Source organism: Macrosteles quadrilineatus, unplaced genomic scaffold (genome assembly GCF_028750875.1).
Source record: "Macrosteles quadrilineatus isolate MER2022 unplaced genomic scaffold, UCM_ALF_1.0 Scaffold_3__2_contigs__length_128488019, whole genome shotgun sequence".
NCBI lineage: Eukaryota > Metazoa > Arthropoda > Insecta > Hemiptera > Cicadellidae > Macrosteles > Macrosteles quadrilineatus.
The window spans coordinates 55,445,723-55,460,640 of record NW_026542596.1 but is presented as its reverse complement, the minus strand read 5'-3'; the positions used below and the strand labels follow the sequence as shown (position 1 = coordinate 55,460,640).

Sequence of the window (14,918 nt, the reverse complement as noted above, 5' to 3'; positions counted from 1 at the left end):
GATATGTCTACATACAGCATTTTTAATGCTGAATCCAAAAATGCAATCAGTTTTGGTCGGAGAGATTCCTAAGTGGCCGTACAGTTAAATAATTAATATTAAGCTTCAGTTTTGTAGAGTTATTAACATATTTGTGGTATGGACGAGTCCAAGTTCTAGTGGTGACTAGCACTAAAAGGGGTGGAAGGTTTGTGGAGTGGAAACAGCTGTCGGTTGTTTACATTCAATATACATTCAATACTACTCAGACAAAACCACACACGACGCCATGAGAGCAAAATCAGAGTTACAATAGGCCTATGCAATAACTAGATTTTTCAAAGAAAATGGACTTTGGCGCTGTTTAGAAAATACAATCACTCAACTACGATACATAAACTATTAATCGCATGAACTTAAAATATAAAACAAAATAGAATTTATTCACGTAAAATATCAGTAATAGAAGCTAGGCCACTGCCGACATGATCATCGTCCTCATTCCAATCCTCAACCATTGGCTAATGCCTCAACGTCTGTTAATGAACGTGCCATAGTGCATAATCCCATAGTACATAATCCCATTGTGTCTAAAAGTGAAAACGTGCCACAGTGCATAATTGAATGTATCAGCAACTAATAAATTATGTTACATAATCTAATCTAACCAAATGTAATCTAACCTAACCCAACCCAACCTTAATATTAATGTTTAAATCGCAGTTTATGTCAGAAAAGGCATGTGAGGAAGATAGGTCGGACTTTATGCGGATTCGTGACTATATTAAGTCCTTTGAAGTGAGGTTAGATTAGGTAAGTTAAAGGTTAGGTTATAATGAACCGACTCATTAATTTATGCAACTTCCGGACTGTTTTTGCACAATTAAATAGGCCTAGTGGGTGAAACACAATGAAATAACGATATCAAAAATGTGCAAGCTTGCAATTGTTGCAATTAGATTGTGTTGTGCAAAAACAGTCTGGAAGTTGCATAGATTAATGAGTCGGTTCATTATAACCTAACCTTTACCCTCCTAATCTAACCTCACTTCAAAACACTTAATACAGTCACGAATCCGCATAAAACCCGACCTACCTTCCCCACATGCCTATATAAGAACAGATTATTTGGTTTCAAAAATCAAAACGAATTGATTTGATTTAATTCCGCATTAGATCAAGTATAAACAGTTTTTTTGCTCTTCTCACTCAGTCTTCCTCACTCCTCACTCAGTACGGACCCATCCAGTCCAGACCACACCATATTAACTTTCAATACCGCTCAATTATCCTTAGATTCGTTATCCTAACCTTCGTTTTACGGCCACTACGGCAACTTAGGAATCTCTCCGACAAAAACTTATTGCATTTTTGGATTCAGCGTTAAAAATACTGTAAGTAGACATATAAAAATAACATCATATCCCAATGTAAATACAGTAAATATTTGCCTAAAATTTGTTTGGTGGCAATTTATGTCACAGGCCTAGGTGAGTTATACCGTATTGAACTCTAAATCTTGTTTCTTTAGCATCAAAGATTCTAGTTAATAAATATGTAAGAGTAGGCCTATTATTCACTTTAAACTTTTTTATGTGGTAGGCCTACATAAAAACTCAATAACTTTTAATGTTGAACATTGTCAATCCCCATTGTTATAAAATTTATATTAATCTATTCTGTTTACTTACACCGTACTTGTTGTACATTCCCAGCCATGGTAATAACAATTAATATTAATTAATATTGCTGTAAAGTAGATATTCCCCTAGGTTGAATAATGATACCTCAAAATACTAACCTACCGTATGTAAAAATATAGTTCACCTCATTGTTGTTTAAATTGAGGTTAGGTAAGTTATGTTAGGCCTATTTTTTTAACAGTAGCCTAGTCTATGTGATCATTAAATAAAATGATCAGAAATAAAATTATGAAATTAATTAGGATAACTTAATTAAAATTATAAAGTTAGGATAGCAAGATAAAATACCTGGCTCTGGTGATCTTGCTGTAAAAGTCCACACCATCATGAAGAGCATCTATCTCAAGGCTTGCTTCCGTGCTAGAAGACAATGTTCTCTTAGCTCGTTCACAGGCAGTTCTCAAGCGACGTAGCGCTCGTGAGTTGTTCTTCAGATCCTTCTTGAACTTGCGTTGAAACTCATCAGCAAAGTGGGTCACCAATCGGTTGTCAAAGTCCTCTCCACCTGAAAACAAGCAATGAGACATTTTTAACACGTTCAATGCTGAATAAGTGAGAGCATGTGGTCTCCTAAGCCCATATTGTATTTATCTCCCTAAACCTATACCAAACTCATAGGCAGGGACGAACATGAAAAAGATACTGAGGTGTAGACTTGTGGCACTCAAAGTAATAATAACTGCCCTTTTCAATGTGACTAAGCTTATAGTGACCCAATGTATTTAAGATTGTTTGTAAGCCGCCTATTTACGGCACCAGGGTTGCCTCTCATCCCGATTCTGCCAGGACAGTCCCGATTTTGGTTCCTTATGCCCGTATTTAAGCCTATGTTAATCTGGGCGAAGGGGGCTATGTCCCGATTTTTCCCTAACCTAAGGTGGCAGCCCCACCAACTAAAGTCGTTGTGGGTGGTGATTGGGGTACAGTTTCTTAACCCGGTGTTTGTGTTAAGCCTAAAGAACAGAGAAAACATTAAGTTAAACCTTAAGGTTAAATAAATTGCATGATAAGTAGCTTACGTTCATAATTACCCATGAAAGTTAATTATCTGTAGTCTTCTATACCTAGTTTAAGTAATTTATTTACCTTGAATTTGAAGATCTTATCCTTTTCTGCAGGCCATAACATTCATTTGAGGTTACCGGTAGGCCTATGACCAAGTCAATGATAATTTTTGACGCAAGCTGTAAACATGTTTCCATTTTTCTACTAGGGCCTGACTTATCTTTTGTTATCTGGTTTGGAATTCGAAAACACCAAAATATTGAGTATTTATGCCACAGAGAAAATTAGGTATAGGCTTATATCCAAATACTTATGGCAAAATTCATGATTTTGACCACTGCAATACAACAACAGTTTGTTGTTAAAGTTGTGTCAGCTAGCAGAAAAGCAGATACTTCAGATTTAATATTTAATAAAACTGTTTCCAACACAGCTAGAATTTTTTGGAAAATGTAGCTTAGTTGAAATTTTAAAAATACTAAATTAGTTTAACTAAAGAAAATGCGCCCGGCTTTGTTATTAGTGTTTAAGTTTAAATACTATCTGTCACTGTCAGGTAGGAGGCTACTGACTGAACACTGAAACTTAAACAAAACAGACGCAGACGACATAGAATAATATCAGCTGAGCTGAAGAACTGATTTTGGGGGTTTCTCATACTGTCATTGCCTGACAATATTGTCGTTCTTACGGTGTGGGATACTGTAAGAAATCAAAATGACAAGCAGACAAATACCGTAGCATTAAAAATTAAACTATCGTAGAATTGGTTATTTTTCTCAAGGGATATATAATTAATTATTGGGGCAAGCAATACCAATGCAACGTTATAGTATACGTTACTAGCCCGGTAAGTAGTGTTTTACCGTGCTAGCACGACGGTTCCCGCGCGAGGTTTAGTCAGTGGGATTTTCGTGCGAGTACGTTAAAGGAGACCGGGCGAGTAACGTACGATACTTTACATCATAATACACAGAATAATTAGTACATTTTAAACGCTTAGGTAACACAATTTATTTAGAACATAATATAAATTATAATATTTTAATATTACAGAAAATAAAATAAGCCGTTGCAGTTGGCTGTTTATTTCATCAGCTAACTATGTGCACGGTAAAAGTACATAACGTTACTTTTCCATGTTTAGTCACGGTAAAGGGCAACTTTCCAGCCTATCAATACGCATGGAAAAGTACCTGTTTCTGTGTAGTAAGATGTAAAAGATTTTACGTTAACAATGTTTTAATAAATAAGAAATCGTCAATAACATAGATAAAAAAGATTATTATATGCCAGTAGTATTATAGTTAGAAAATAATACTTCTAGCTGTTGTGTGTCCTTATGGTTATTATTATTGTAGCAAGTGGGGCTTAATTAAAACTTCACATATTAATATAACATACATTTATTAGGAGCTCTATTAAAGATTTTACAATTCGGTTCTAAGTCCATTTTGCAGAGAGCGAGTCTCCTTCTTAATCAAAGTGAGCTGGTGCTACCAGTGCTGCCAACATAGCACTTTCAAACTAAACTAACAAAACTTTACTTTTTATATATATAACAAAACAACTCACAACACCTCCCCCTTAAATCTTTTTATCCTCTAACTAACAATTTAACAAAGTTTCAAAATTATGAGCATTAGCACTTTTATAATCTTACCAGACAAAGACTTCTGAAATTTTAAACAATCATTTCCTAACCTATCAAACAACATAAGAATTTTCAACCATAAACTAAACATAATACTCTTTATCTTCAAAAATTACCAAAACTTGTAGGCTATTAGTATTTCAAACGTTATTTACCAAGTAGTGCCTAAACAAACCCTTTATTATCTATAACATCTCAAATATAATCCTTTTGGGTCATTTGCATTTAAAGAGTTTGCTAAAGAATGGTGTTTCGAAGTAGTTAATACAAGTCCATTATATCCCAGGTCAAATGGACAAGATGAGAGAACCATTCAGACAATAAAGAAAATTCTGAAAAAATGTCATGAAGTTAGGTCAGATGTTCAGTTAGCTATTTTAGAATATCGTAATACGCCTGTTGTTAATGGGTTGTCACCATCTCAAATTCTTATGGGTCGTAGGTTGCGTACTAAAGTGCCTATCACAAAAAGGTTGCTTCAGCCAAGTTTATCTAATCTTAGTAATGTCAAACAAGCTATCGTAAACAATCAAACTAAGTCTGCTCAAGTGTATGATCGAACAACTAAGCCTAAAGCTGAGTTTCAGTTAAGGGATCCAGTTTATGTGTACAATCTTGTTAAAAGGGTATGGGAACCAGGTCAAATTGTAGCTCTAACAGGTAGTCCTAGATCTTATATGGTTAAGATGAGTAATGGACGAGTGCTGAGAAGGAATAGTTTTCATTTAAGGTTGAGGTCTGAAATTGGACGTAATTTAAATAGGCCTATTGATGATCAGAGAAATGAAGTGTATTATGATGTAGAATCAGATCAATCACAAACTCCGGTTACAAATCCTAGTAGGCCTATTACTGTAAATGTATCACCAAGTTCAAATAACTTGACAAATACTCGTATTAGCGAGACTTTAACCCCACAAACTCAAGTTGTGTCCCCATTTTCACAATCTCAATCACTAGATTTAAGTCGTGGTGTCGCTTTAACACCAATGCATAGTAGTGTAAACCACAATACTTACTTACTCTTACTCCTGTGGCCATTGGAAACCTAGGTGGTTTTTGGCCTCGCCAACCATGTGCCTCCAAGCTCTTCTATCCTCTGCCAGTTCCAAGTCTGCTCCCATTCCTCTCAAGTCCTTCGTCACCTCATCAAATTTATCATCATGTAAACCACAATGGTACGCCTAATGTGAGAAGTGCTTATAAAACTAGGTTTGGTCGTGTAATTAGGCCTCCAAGAAGGCTAGAGGATTATGACACTGATTAACTGTCCTGTATTGTGTTATTTGAGGTGCTTAAGTAAAGAAGTTGTACAAAAAATGGAATTTACATTGTATAGGCCTAACCAAGAAAAGGGTTAGGAAGTGAATTATGTTTAATAGTGTAGCCTAATAGGTTTTTGTTGGGACTGTTTAAGTTTTGAGTAAACCTCAGTTTGAAGTATTTTAAATATGATTGTATTTCTCTATATTGATTGTTGTTTTTATATTTGAGATGTTATAGATAATAAAGGGTTTGTTTAGGCACTACTTGGTAAATAACGTTTGAAATACTAATAGCCTACAAGTTTTGGTAATTTTTGAAGATGAAAAGTATTAGGTATGTTTAGTTTATGGTTGAAAATTCTTATGTTGTTTGATAGGTTAGGAAATGATTGTTTAAAATTTCAGAAGTCTTTGTCTGGTAAGTTAAAAAAGTGCTAATGCTCATAATTTTGAAACTTTGTTAAATTGTTAGTTAGAGGATAAAAGATTTAAGGGGGAGGTGTTGTGAGTTGTTTTGTTATATATAGTAAAGTTTTGTTAGTTTAGTTTGAAAGTGCTATGTTGGCAGCACTGGTAGCACCAGCTCACTTTGATTAAGAAGGAGACTCGCTCTCTGCAAAATGGACTTAGAACCGAATTGTAAAATCTTTAATAGAGCTCCTAATAAATGTATGTTATATTAATATGTGAAGTTTTAATTAAGCCCCACTTGCTACAATAATAATAACCATAAGGACACACAACAAGCAATATTAGAATTGAATGCATATAAAGACTATATTGAAATTTCGTGTCTGGGGACGCATATGCATACCAGCGAGCATACCTACATAACTAATTAGTCTATCTCTGCTATTATACAGAAACTAATCCCTCTAGTAAGGATTTGATTGAATTAAAATCGCGAATGTTTAGATGGGATTAATGAGTTAAAGGTAGAGGTAGAATTAATGTGCAATAAAATTGTAAAAAAAACTTCTGAAACATGAGCACCACAACCATAAAGTAGAGAAGCTAATTTTCACCATTTTTCATATTTGTTGTCATTCTCGTTGTAATTATGACGATGATCACTAGTTTAATAAATGCATCCTACATTCTAATCAATATTGCAGTAACTCTAATCACCTAGATGTGTATCCCCAGCTGTAGACTTGACCTCAAACAAGGACCCCTCGTCAATTGTCAAGATAGAGACATCAAATGTTCCACCCCCAAGATCAAAGATAAGGACGTTCTTCTCGCCCTTCAAATTTTTGTCAAGGCCGTATGCTAAAGCAGCAGCGGTCGGCTCGTTGATGATTCTGAGTACATTTAGACCAGCAATAGCTCCGGCATCTTTCGTAGCTTGACGTTGGGAGTCGTTGAAGTAGGCTGGCACTGTTATCACCTGAACATAAAACAAAAACATTTTTTCCTACAGTCACCCGACAAAGTTGGCTTCCTTGTACTGTTTATAGTACAGAAAGCTGCTAATTGCTGCATATTTATACTTTGCCGTACGGTTTATACTTTGCCGTACGGTTTATAGCCTACTTTGCCGCACATCAGGATTCCAACGAAACAACACAAAACAGCGTGGTTCTATTATGCACGTAATCCGTGTACGCTTGGAAATAGGTTGGCAACACTTAAAGATAATAATACTGTAATGAAGTGTTTCAAAAGACCTGAGGTAAACACCAGGAAAGGTACTCGGTGACATGAGGGAAAAGTACTGAGGGAAAGACCTGAGGGAGAGTACCAGGAAAAGGTGCTCAGTGACCCGAGGGAAAATTTCTGAGGGAAAGTGCTGAGGGAAAAGTGCGCAGGACTTTCGCTGGGTACTGGGTACCTTCCCCCACTCTCGAAGCACTTCCTGGCCCTATATAAGGAGCATCCTTGGGGGACTTCGTGAGTTGGGCCTCCGGGCCCACCCCCGCCGGTAGGCGCCACCGGTGGGTCCCTTCCCCCGCACTAGAGGCGTGTTGAGCTCGGTGCATCCCGTCCCCCGCACTAGAGGCGTGTTGAGCTCGGTGCTTCCCGTTCCCCCGCACTAGAGGCGTGTTGAGCTCGGTGCACCCCGTCCCCAGCACTAGAGGCGTGTTGAGCTCGGTGCACCCCGTCCCCAGCACTAGAGGCGCGTTGAGCTCGGTGCACCCCGTCCCCAGCACTAGAGGCGTGTTGAGCTCGGTGCAACCCGTCCCCCGCACTAGAGGCGTGTTGAGCTCGGTGCACCCCGTCCCCAGCACTAGAGGCGTGTTGAGCTCGGTGCAACCCATTCCCCAGCACTAGAGGCGTGTTGAGCTCGGTGCATCCCGTCCCCGCACTAGAGGCGTGTTGAGCTCGGTGCAACCCGTCCCCCAGCACTAGAGGCGTGTTGAGCTCGGTGCTTCCCGTTCCCCCGCACTAGAGGCGTGTTGAGCTCGGTGCATCCCGTCCCCCAGCACTAGAGGCGTGTTGAGCTCGGTGCTTCCCGTTCCCCGCACTAGAGGCGTGTTGAGCTCGGTGCATCCCGTCCCCAGCACTAGAGGCGTGTTGAGCTCGGTGCATCCCGTCCCCGCACTAGAGGCGTGTTGAGCTCGGTGCTTCCCGTTCCCCAGCACTAGAGGCGTGTTGAGCTCGGTGCTTCCCGTTCCCCCGCACTAGAGGCGTGTTGAGCTCGGTGCATTTCGTTCCCGCACTAGAGGCGTGTTGAGCTCGGTGCATTCCGTTCCCGTACTAGAGGCGTGTTGAGCCCGGTACATTCCGTTCCTGTACTAGAGGCGTGTTGAGCCCGGTACATTCCGTTCCGGCACTAGAGGCGTGTTGAGCCCGGTGCAGCTGGTTGGCGTGTTGAGCCCCAGCACCTGTTTTAATTCAGTTTAAGTCCCCGGTGGCCAAAGGAGCTGCCTCCCGGGACCATGTATCCGTCTGGAGGGGGATGAAGAGGCTCACCTCCACTATGTAAGGAGAGTGCCGTCTAGGAGAGATCGCAGTCGACATCCGTCAGCGTTGCTGGCGACATCGCGAGGAGCTGCTGCGCTTGGGACAGCGATCCGCCCAGCACTTCTCGGGCAGTCCGCATCCGACAGTGGGACAGGCAACTTCGTAAGGAGCTGCTGCGTTTGGGCTCTTGTTGGTGAGCCGCCCAGCACTTCTGGAGACAGAGGAGTCGACGTCCGACAGCGAGACTGGTGGCATCGTGTGGAGTTGCTGCGTTTGGGCTCTGGTTGGTGAGTCGCCCAGCACTTCCCGAGACGGAGCCAGTTAGAGGACTGCAGGAGCTGAGAGAAGAGGACTGCAGGAGCCGAGAGGAGAGGACTGCAGGAGCCGAGAGGAGAGGACTGCAGGAGCCGAAAGGAGAGGACTGCAGGAGCCGAGAGGACTACAGGAGCCAAGGAGAGGACTGCAGGAGCCGTGAGAAAAGGTCTGCCTGAGCCGAGAGGAGAAGGGTAGAGCCGTGCTGTTAGGACTCCTGAGAGCCGTGGAGCAAGTGGGAGAAGCCACAGGTTGGGCTTCACGAACAGAAGAGATTTGTATATATTGTGTATAGTTTTTGTGTAAATAGTCCTGAAATAATAAATGTGTTGTAATCCATGCAAGTGTTCAGTCAATCTGAGTCCTAAAATCCCCGAAAAGGTCTGAATGCTGTACAAAGGTAAAAACCTGAGAAAGTACGTTACATATTTTGGCGCCCGAACAGGGACCTGATTGACTGACACTTGTGGAACAGACCAAGGGGAGGACTCATTGATACTGAGGACAGTTTAAGAAAATTATGAACAAAATGTCTGGAGTTGTATCTAAAACGAAAAGTCAGCATACACAAAAAGATGAAGTGAATCTTGGATCATCATGGATTTATAAAAGAAAAGTTAATGAGTTACAGGAGGTGCTGAAGAAAATTGTGCGTCCACCGACTTCTGCGACCATGGATGAAAAGCACTCCATCAGTAGCTGGTCTAAGAGTTATCTGGAGCCCCCAGGTAAGACAACTGCATCGTCAGCAATAGTTAGTAAAGAAGAAGCGATGACCACGATACAACAGGTGCCAGAGGCAGGGAAGGAAACCGTGAGTACCACTGACAGTTGTCCTGTAATCTACTTTACCGAACCTAAATTGAATCTAAATTTTTACGTTGAAAGAGATGAGACAATGCTGCCAGACAGAGGATCAAATTTTGTTGTAAATGCTACATTTGAGAGAGAAAAGTCATTTTCGGTTAAGAAATGGCAAAGGGAGGACCAGAAGCCTCAAAGAAGAGAGCGCAAATTCAGAGATAGGACAATGAAAGTAAAGTATTATAGACACAAAGGGAAAACTGTATAAATTGGTTTAATTTTAAATATTGTTTGAGAAGTTTTTGTTATGATTTGCATTTTGTTAAGAAGATTTTTTTTTCCATATATGAAGAGTTGTTGTTAGTTGAAAGGAGCTCATTATTTATTTTGACCTGGAATGGGATATTGGTTTTAAGAAAGAAATTTTTTTCTTTTCTTTTGTTTTCATAAAGAAAGGGGGGAGTGTAATGAAGTGTTTCAAAAGACCTGAGGTAAACACCAGGAAAGGTACTCGGTGACATGAGGGAAAAGTACTGAGGGAAAGACCTGAGGGAGAGTACCAGGAAAAGGTGCTCAGTGACCCGAGGGAAAATTTCTGAGGGAAAGTGCTGAGGGAAAAGTGCGCAGGACTTTCGCTGGGTACTGGGTACCTTCCCCCACTCTCGAAGCACTTCCTGGCCCTATATAAGGAGCATCCTTGGGGGACTTCGTGAGTTGGGCCTCCGGGCCCACCCCCGCCGGTAGGCGCCACCGGTGGGTCCCTTCCCCCGCACTAGAGGCGTGTTGAGCTCGGTGCATCCCGTCCCCCGCACTAGAGGCGTGTTGAGCTCGGTGCTTCCCGTTCCCCCGCACTAGAGGCGTGTTGAGCTCGGTGCACCCCGTCCCCAGCACTAGAGGCGTGTTGAGCTCGGTGCACCCCGTCCCCAGCACTAGAGGCGCGTTGAGCTCGGTGCACCCCGTCCCCAGCACTAGAGGCGTGTTGAGCTCGGTGCAACCCGTCCCCCGCACTAGAGGCGTGTTGAGCTCGGTGCACCCCGTCCCCAGCACTAGAGGCGTGTTGAGCTCGGTGCAACCCATTCCCCAGCACTAGAGGCGTGTTGAGCTCGGTGCATCCCGTCCCCGCACTAGAGGCGTGTTGAGCTCGGTGCAACCCGTCCCCCAGCACTAGAGGCGTGTTGAGCTCGGTGCTTCCCGTTCCCCCGCACTAGAGGCGTGTTGAGCTCGGTGCATCCCGTCCCCCAGCACTAGAGGCGTGTTGAGCTCGGTGCTTCCCGTTCCCCGCACTAGAGGCGTGTTGAGCTCGGTGCATCCCGTCCCCAGCACTAGAGGCGTGTTGAGCTCGGTGCATCCCGTCCCCGCACTAGAGGCGTGTTGAGCTCGGTGCTTCCCGTTCCCCAGCACTAGAGGCGTGTTGAGCTCGGTGCTTCCCGTTCCCCCGCACTAGAGGCGTGTTGAGCTCGGTGCATTTCGTTCCCGCACTAGAGGCGTGTTGAGCTCGGTGCATTCCGTTCCCGTACTAGAGGCGTGTTGAGCCCGGTACATTCCGTTCCTGTACTAGAGGCGTGTTGAGCCCGGTACATTCCGTTCCGGCACTAGAGGCGTGTTGAGCCCGGTGCAGCTGGTTGGCGTGTTGAGCCCCAGCACCTGTTTTAATTCAGTTTAAGTCCCCGGTGGCCAAAGGAGCTGCCTCCCGGGACCATGTATCCGTCTGGAGGGGGATGAAGAGGCTCACCTCCACTATGTAAGGAGAGTGCCGTCTAGGAGAGATCGCAGTCGACATCCGTCAGCGTTGCTGGCGACATCGCGAGGAGCTGCTGCGCTTGGGACAGCGATCCGCCCAGCACTTCTCGGGCAGTCCGCATCCGACAGTGGGACAGGCAACTTCGTAAGGAGCTGCTGCGTTTGGGCTCTTGTTGGTGAGCCGCCCAGCACTTCTGGAGACAGAGGAGTCGACGTCCGACAGCGAGACTGGTGGCATCGTGTGGAGTTGCTGCGTTTGGGCTCTGGTTGGTGAGTCGCCCAGCACTTCCCGAGACGGAGCCAGTTAGAGGACTGCAGGAGCTGAGAGAAGAGGACTGCAGGAGCCGAGAGGAGAGGACTGCAGGAGCCGAGAGGAGAGGACTGCAGGAGCCGAAAGGAGAGGACTGCAGGAGCCGAGAGGACTACAGGAGCCAAGGAGAGGACTGCAGGAGCCGTGAGAAAAGGTCTGCCTGAGCCGAGAGGAGAAGGGTAGAGCCGTGCTGTTAGGACTCCTGAGAGCCGTGGAGCAAGTGGGAGAAGCCACAGGTTGGGCTTCACGAACAGAAGAGATTTGTATATATTGTGTATAGTTTTTGTGTAAATAGTCCTGAAATAATAAATGTGTTGTAATCCATGCAAGTGTTCAGTCAATCTGAGTCCTAAAATCCCCGAAAAGGTCTGAATGCTGTACAAAGGTAAAAACCTGAGAAAGTACGTTACAATACTATGAGCAGCTGATTGACTATTAACTACGATTTAACCTGTCATTTCGCGTTTATAGTTTAGGTATTTCTGAACTTTCTGGACTTTTCATTTAAACGTTTTTAAACCATTCCTACGATCTTAATAAACAAGAAAATACCTTTAACGCATTTTTTTTGGCGCGGAAACCACTTCAAATTACAAAAACATACGGAACTATATTCTCAAAACGCGGAGCACATTTCTTGCCGAGGAAAAATAGCGGAGTGATACAGACCGCGGGTACTACTTTCTCTAGGGCACCTATTTGTGTTGAACCTAAAAACGTGTTGTATAGTGTTTGAAAAACTAATTATTTATATGCTTTATAGTGACTGTAGGAAAAATATAATGTGTAACACGAGTGAAAAAGGCCTTTGCTGCACTCGAGATCATTCCGCACTCGCCTGCGGCTCGTGCGTAAACATTGCTCTCGTGTGCAGCAAAGTGCCACTTTCACCACTAGTTACACAAATAACTATTGTCTTGCTTGAAAACGTTTTCATCAATTGTATTTTTTTAACAGTCAAGTTGTATGCATTTTTGTAGCTTAATCATTGATGAATTATTGTCTAATCTGGTTAATTGTATTAATTTTGCTTAGGATTGTTCTTCCAAACATAAATAGAATATAATAGTCCTATGTTAATTTCCCTAGGTAAATTCTATACAGTGTGATTGAAAAGTCCCGGAACGGTGAAATATTTTTAAAAATAATGCAGATAGAGCTAAAATACTTGGTACAAAGTTACAGGGCATAAAACTCTATTTTAACACATATTCAGTGACTCAATAACTCTTCAGGGGGACGTCCCACAAGGAGTCAGAAGAAAATCTTAAATGGAAGCATAGGTCAATATGCACATCAAATTAAAGGTCTTTTTTAGTAAAATACAATGCTGCAAACTGCACATCACAAGGTTGATCCTGCGCAAAATGACAGTTGTTCAAAGATTAATTTAATTTACATTGCTATTATACGCTTTCTCCTCAGGGTTGAAAACTCTATTTTAACACATATTCAATGATCCGATTATTCTTGAGGGGGACAGCCCTAGGAATCGGAAGAAAATTGTTAACAAGAATAGGTCAATATGTACATCAAATTAAAGGTCTTCACTTTTAGATTACGATGCCGTAAATTCAAGCTCAAAAGAATGCCTGAGTAAAAAATGGCAGTCGTTCAAAGATTAAAAATGGCGGATTCAAGAAATCTTTGAACATCTGCCATTTTGTGCAGGATCAACCTTTTGAAGTGCGGTTTGCGGCATTGTATTCTACTAAAAAAGACCTTTAATTTGATGTGCATATTGACCTATGCTTACATTTAAGATTTTCTTCCGACTCCTTGTGGGCTGTCCCCCTCAAGAATAATTGGATCATTGAATATGTGTTAAAATAGAGTTTTATGCCCTGTAACTTTGTTATAAGTATTTTAGCTCTATCTAAAAGCTTAGATAGCTACCAATATTTAACCGTTCCGGGACTTTTCAATCACACTGTATATATGGGTAAATTCCATTAGGGTTTGTCATAGTCTTAAAAGATAAAACAATTAATATTTTCACTCACAGCGTCAGTCACTTTTCCTCCCAAGTATGTCTCAGCAATCTCCCTCATCTTCGTGAGAACCATAGAACTGACCTCCTCGGGAGCAAACTTCTTCAGCTCTCCCTTGTACTCAACCTGCGGGAAACAAGAAACAAGAAAATGTCTTTCTTTTGCTGTGTAGAAAAACTGAGATTCAACTATTGTTTTTGGCTTCTAGCTTTTGGTTGATTATAGCTGCAAATAACTATAAAGCCGTGTTGTAGGTTATACAGAAAAGAAATAAATTGAAGGTAGACAACATACTAAGTAATGAGCACCTGAGAGTCTACAATCCAACTATTTTGTTTGTATCCCGCAAAAGTCTTGTGTATACATCAATACATCACTTTGCATCTCTGTTAGATTTAGAATTAAACGCCCTCATAGTTTTACCACAAATAATTTTATTTTATTTTATAGTTTTACCTTATAAACCTGACCATATCATGTTACTTTCTCACGAAACTGGCATTGCTTCTTCGACGTTGACGAATCAAACATTACGATATTTAATATTCAAGAAATAAGTACACTTTACATTTAACGCCCGTTTCTGCACTTTTGACTGACTACAGCCAGGACCTTTCTGAGGACTAGACTAAGAAGGTTTTGCTATGAAGATTACCTGTATTTTTGGTTTTCCGCCATCATTGACTACAGCAAAAGGCCAGTGCTTCATGTCCTCCTGAATCTTGGTGTCGTCGAAGCGTCGACCAATGAGCCGCTTGGCGTCAAACACTGTGTTCTTCGGGTTCATCGCCACCTGTGGTTGGGGAAGGTAATATAATACAAGTAACATAATTAATGTAGTGTATTATTTTATAAATGAGATATCCCATAATATGAATATTGAATATTATTCAACTTAATACATTGCTGACATTTTTTACTCAGCCTTCCTTGTGCAAGGGATTTCGCTACAACGTGTATGGTGTCAATCTTTCAATAATTTCAGTTAATACTTGGATCACAATTATGTTTAGGTTTCTGAAAAATTACTTAGATTAAAAGTGTATATTCAAATTAAATTAAGGCACTAGAGTAGTTTTGTATTTATTAGAGGTGAACTCAATTTATCTACTTTTTTTATGAAAGAACATTCAAAGTTCACATATATTTACAGCTTCAGAAGTTTTATTTTTACTACAATGTGCATATGGTGTCAATCTTTCACTAATTGCAGTTAATACTTCGATCCAAAATTATGTTTAGGTTTCT

General features: G+C 41.6%; 1 protein-coding gene across 2 annotated transcripts in view; it reads right to left on the bottom strand.

Moving 5' to 3' along the window:
• Positions 1-14,918, bottom strand: part of LOC128988405 (heat shock protein 68-like) — a 66,260-nt gene that overhangs the window by 29,403 nt on the left and 21,939 nt on the right. For both annotated transcript variants that reach the window (XR_008490374.1, XM_054409659.1), the window contains exons 2-5: positions 14,326-14,463; positions 13,683-13,796; positions 6,735-6,996; positions 1,971-2,187 (exon numbers count right to left, since the gene is read on the bottom strand). Coding sequence is in view for 1 of the 2 variants with exons in the window: in XM_054409659.1 (XP_054265634.1) it covers positions 1,971-2,187; positions 6,735-6,996; positions 13,683-13,796; positions 14,326-14,463 (731 nt within the window). In the remaining variant the exon portion in view is untranslated. The remainder of the gene's footprint in view (positions 1-1,970; positions 2,188-6,734; positions 6,997-13,682; positions 13,797-14,325; positions 14,464-14,918) is intronic.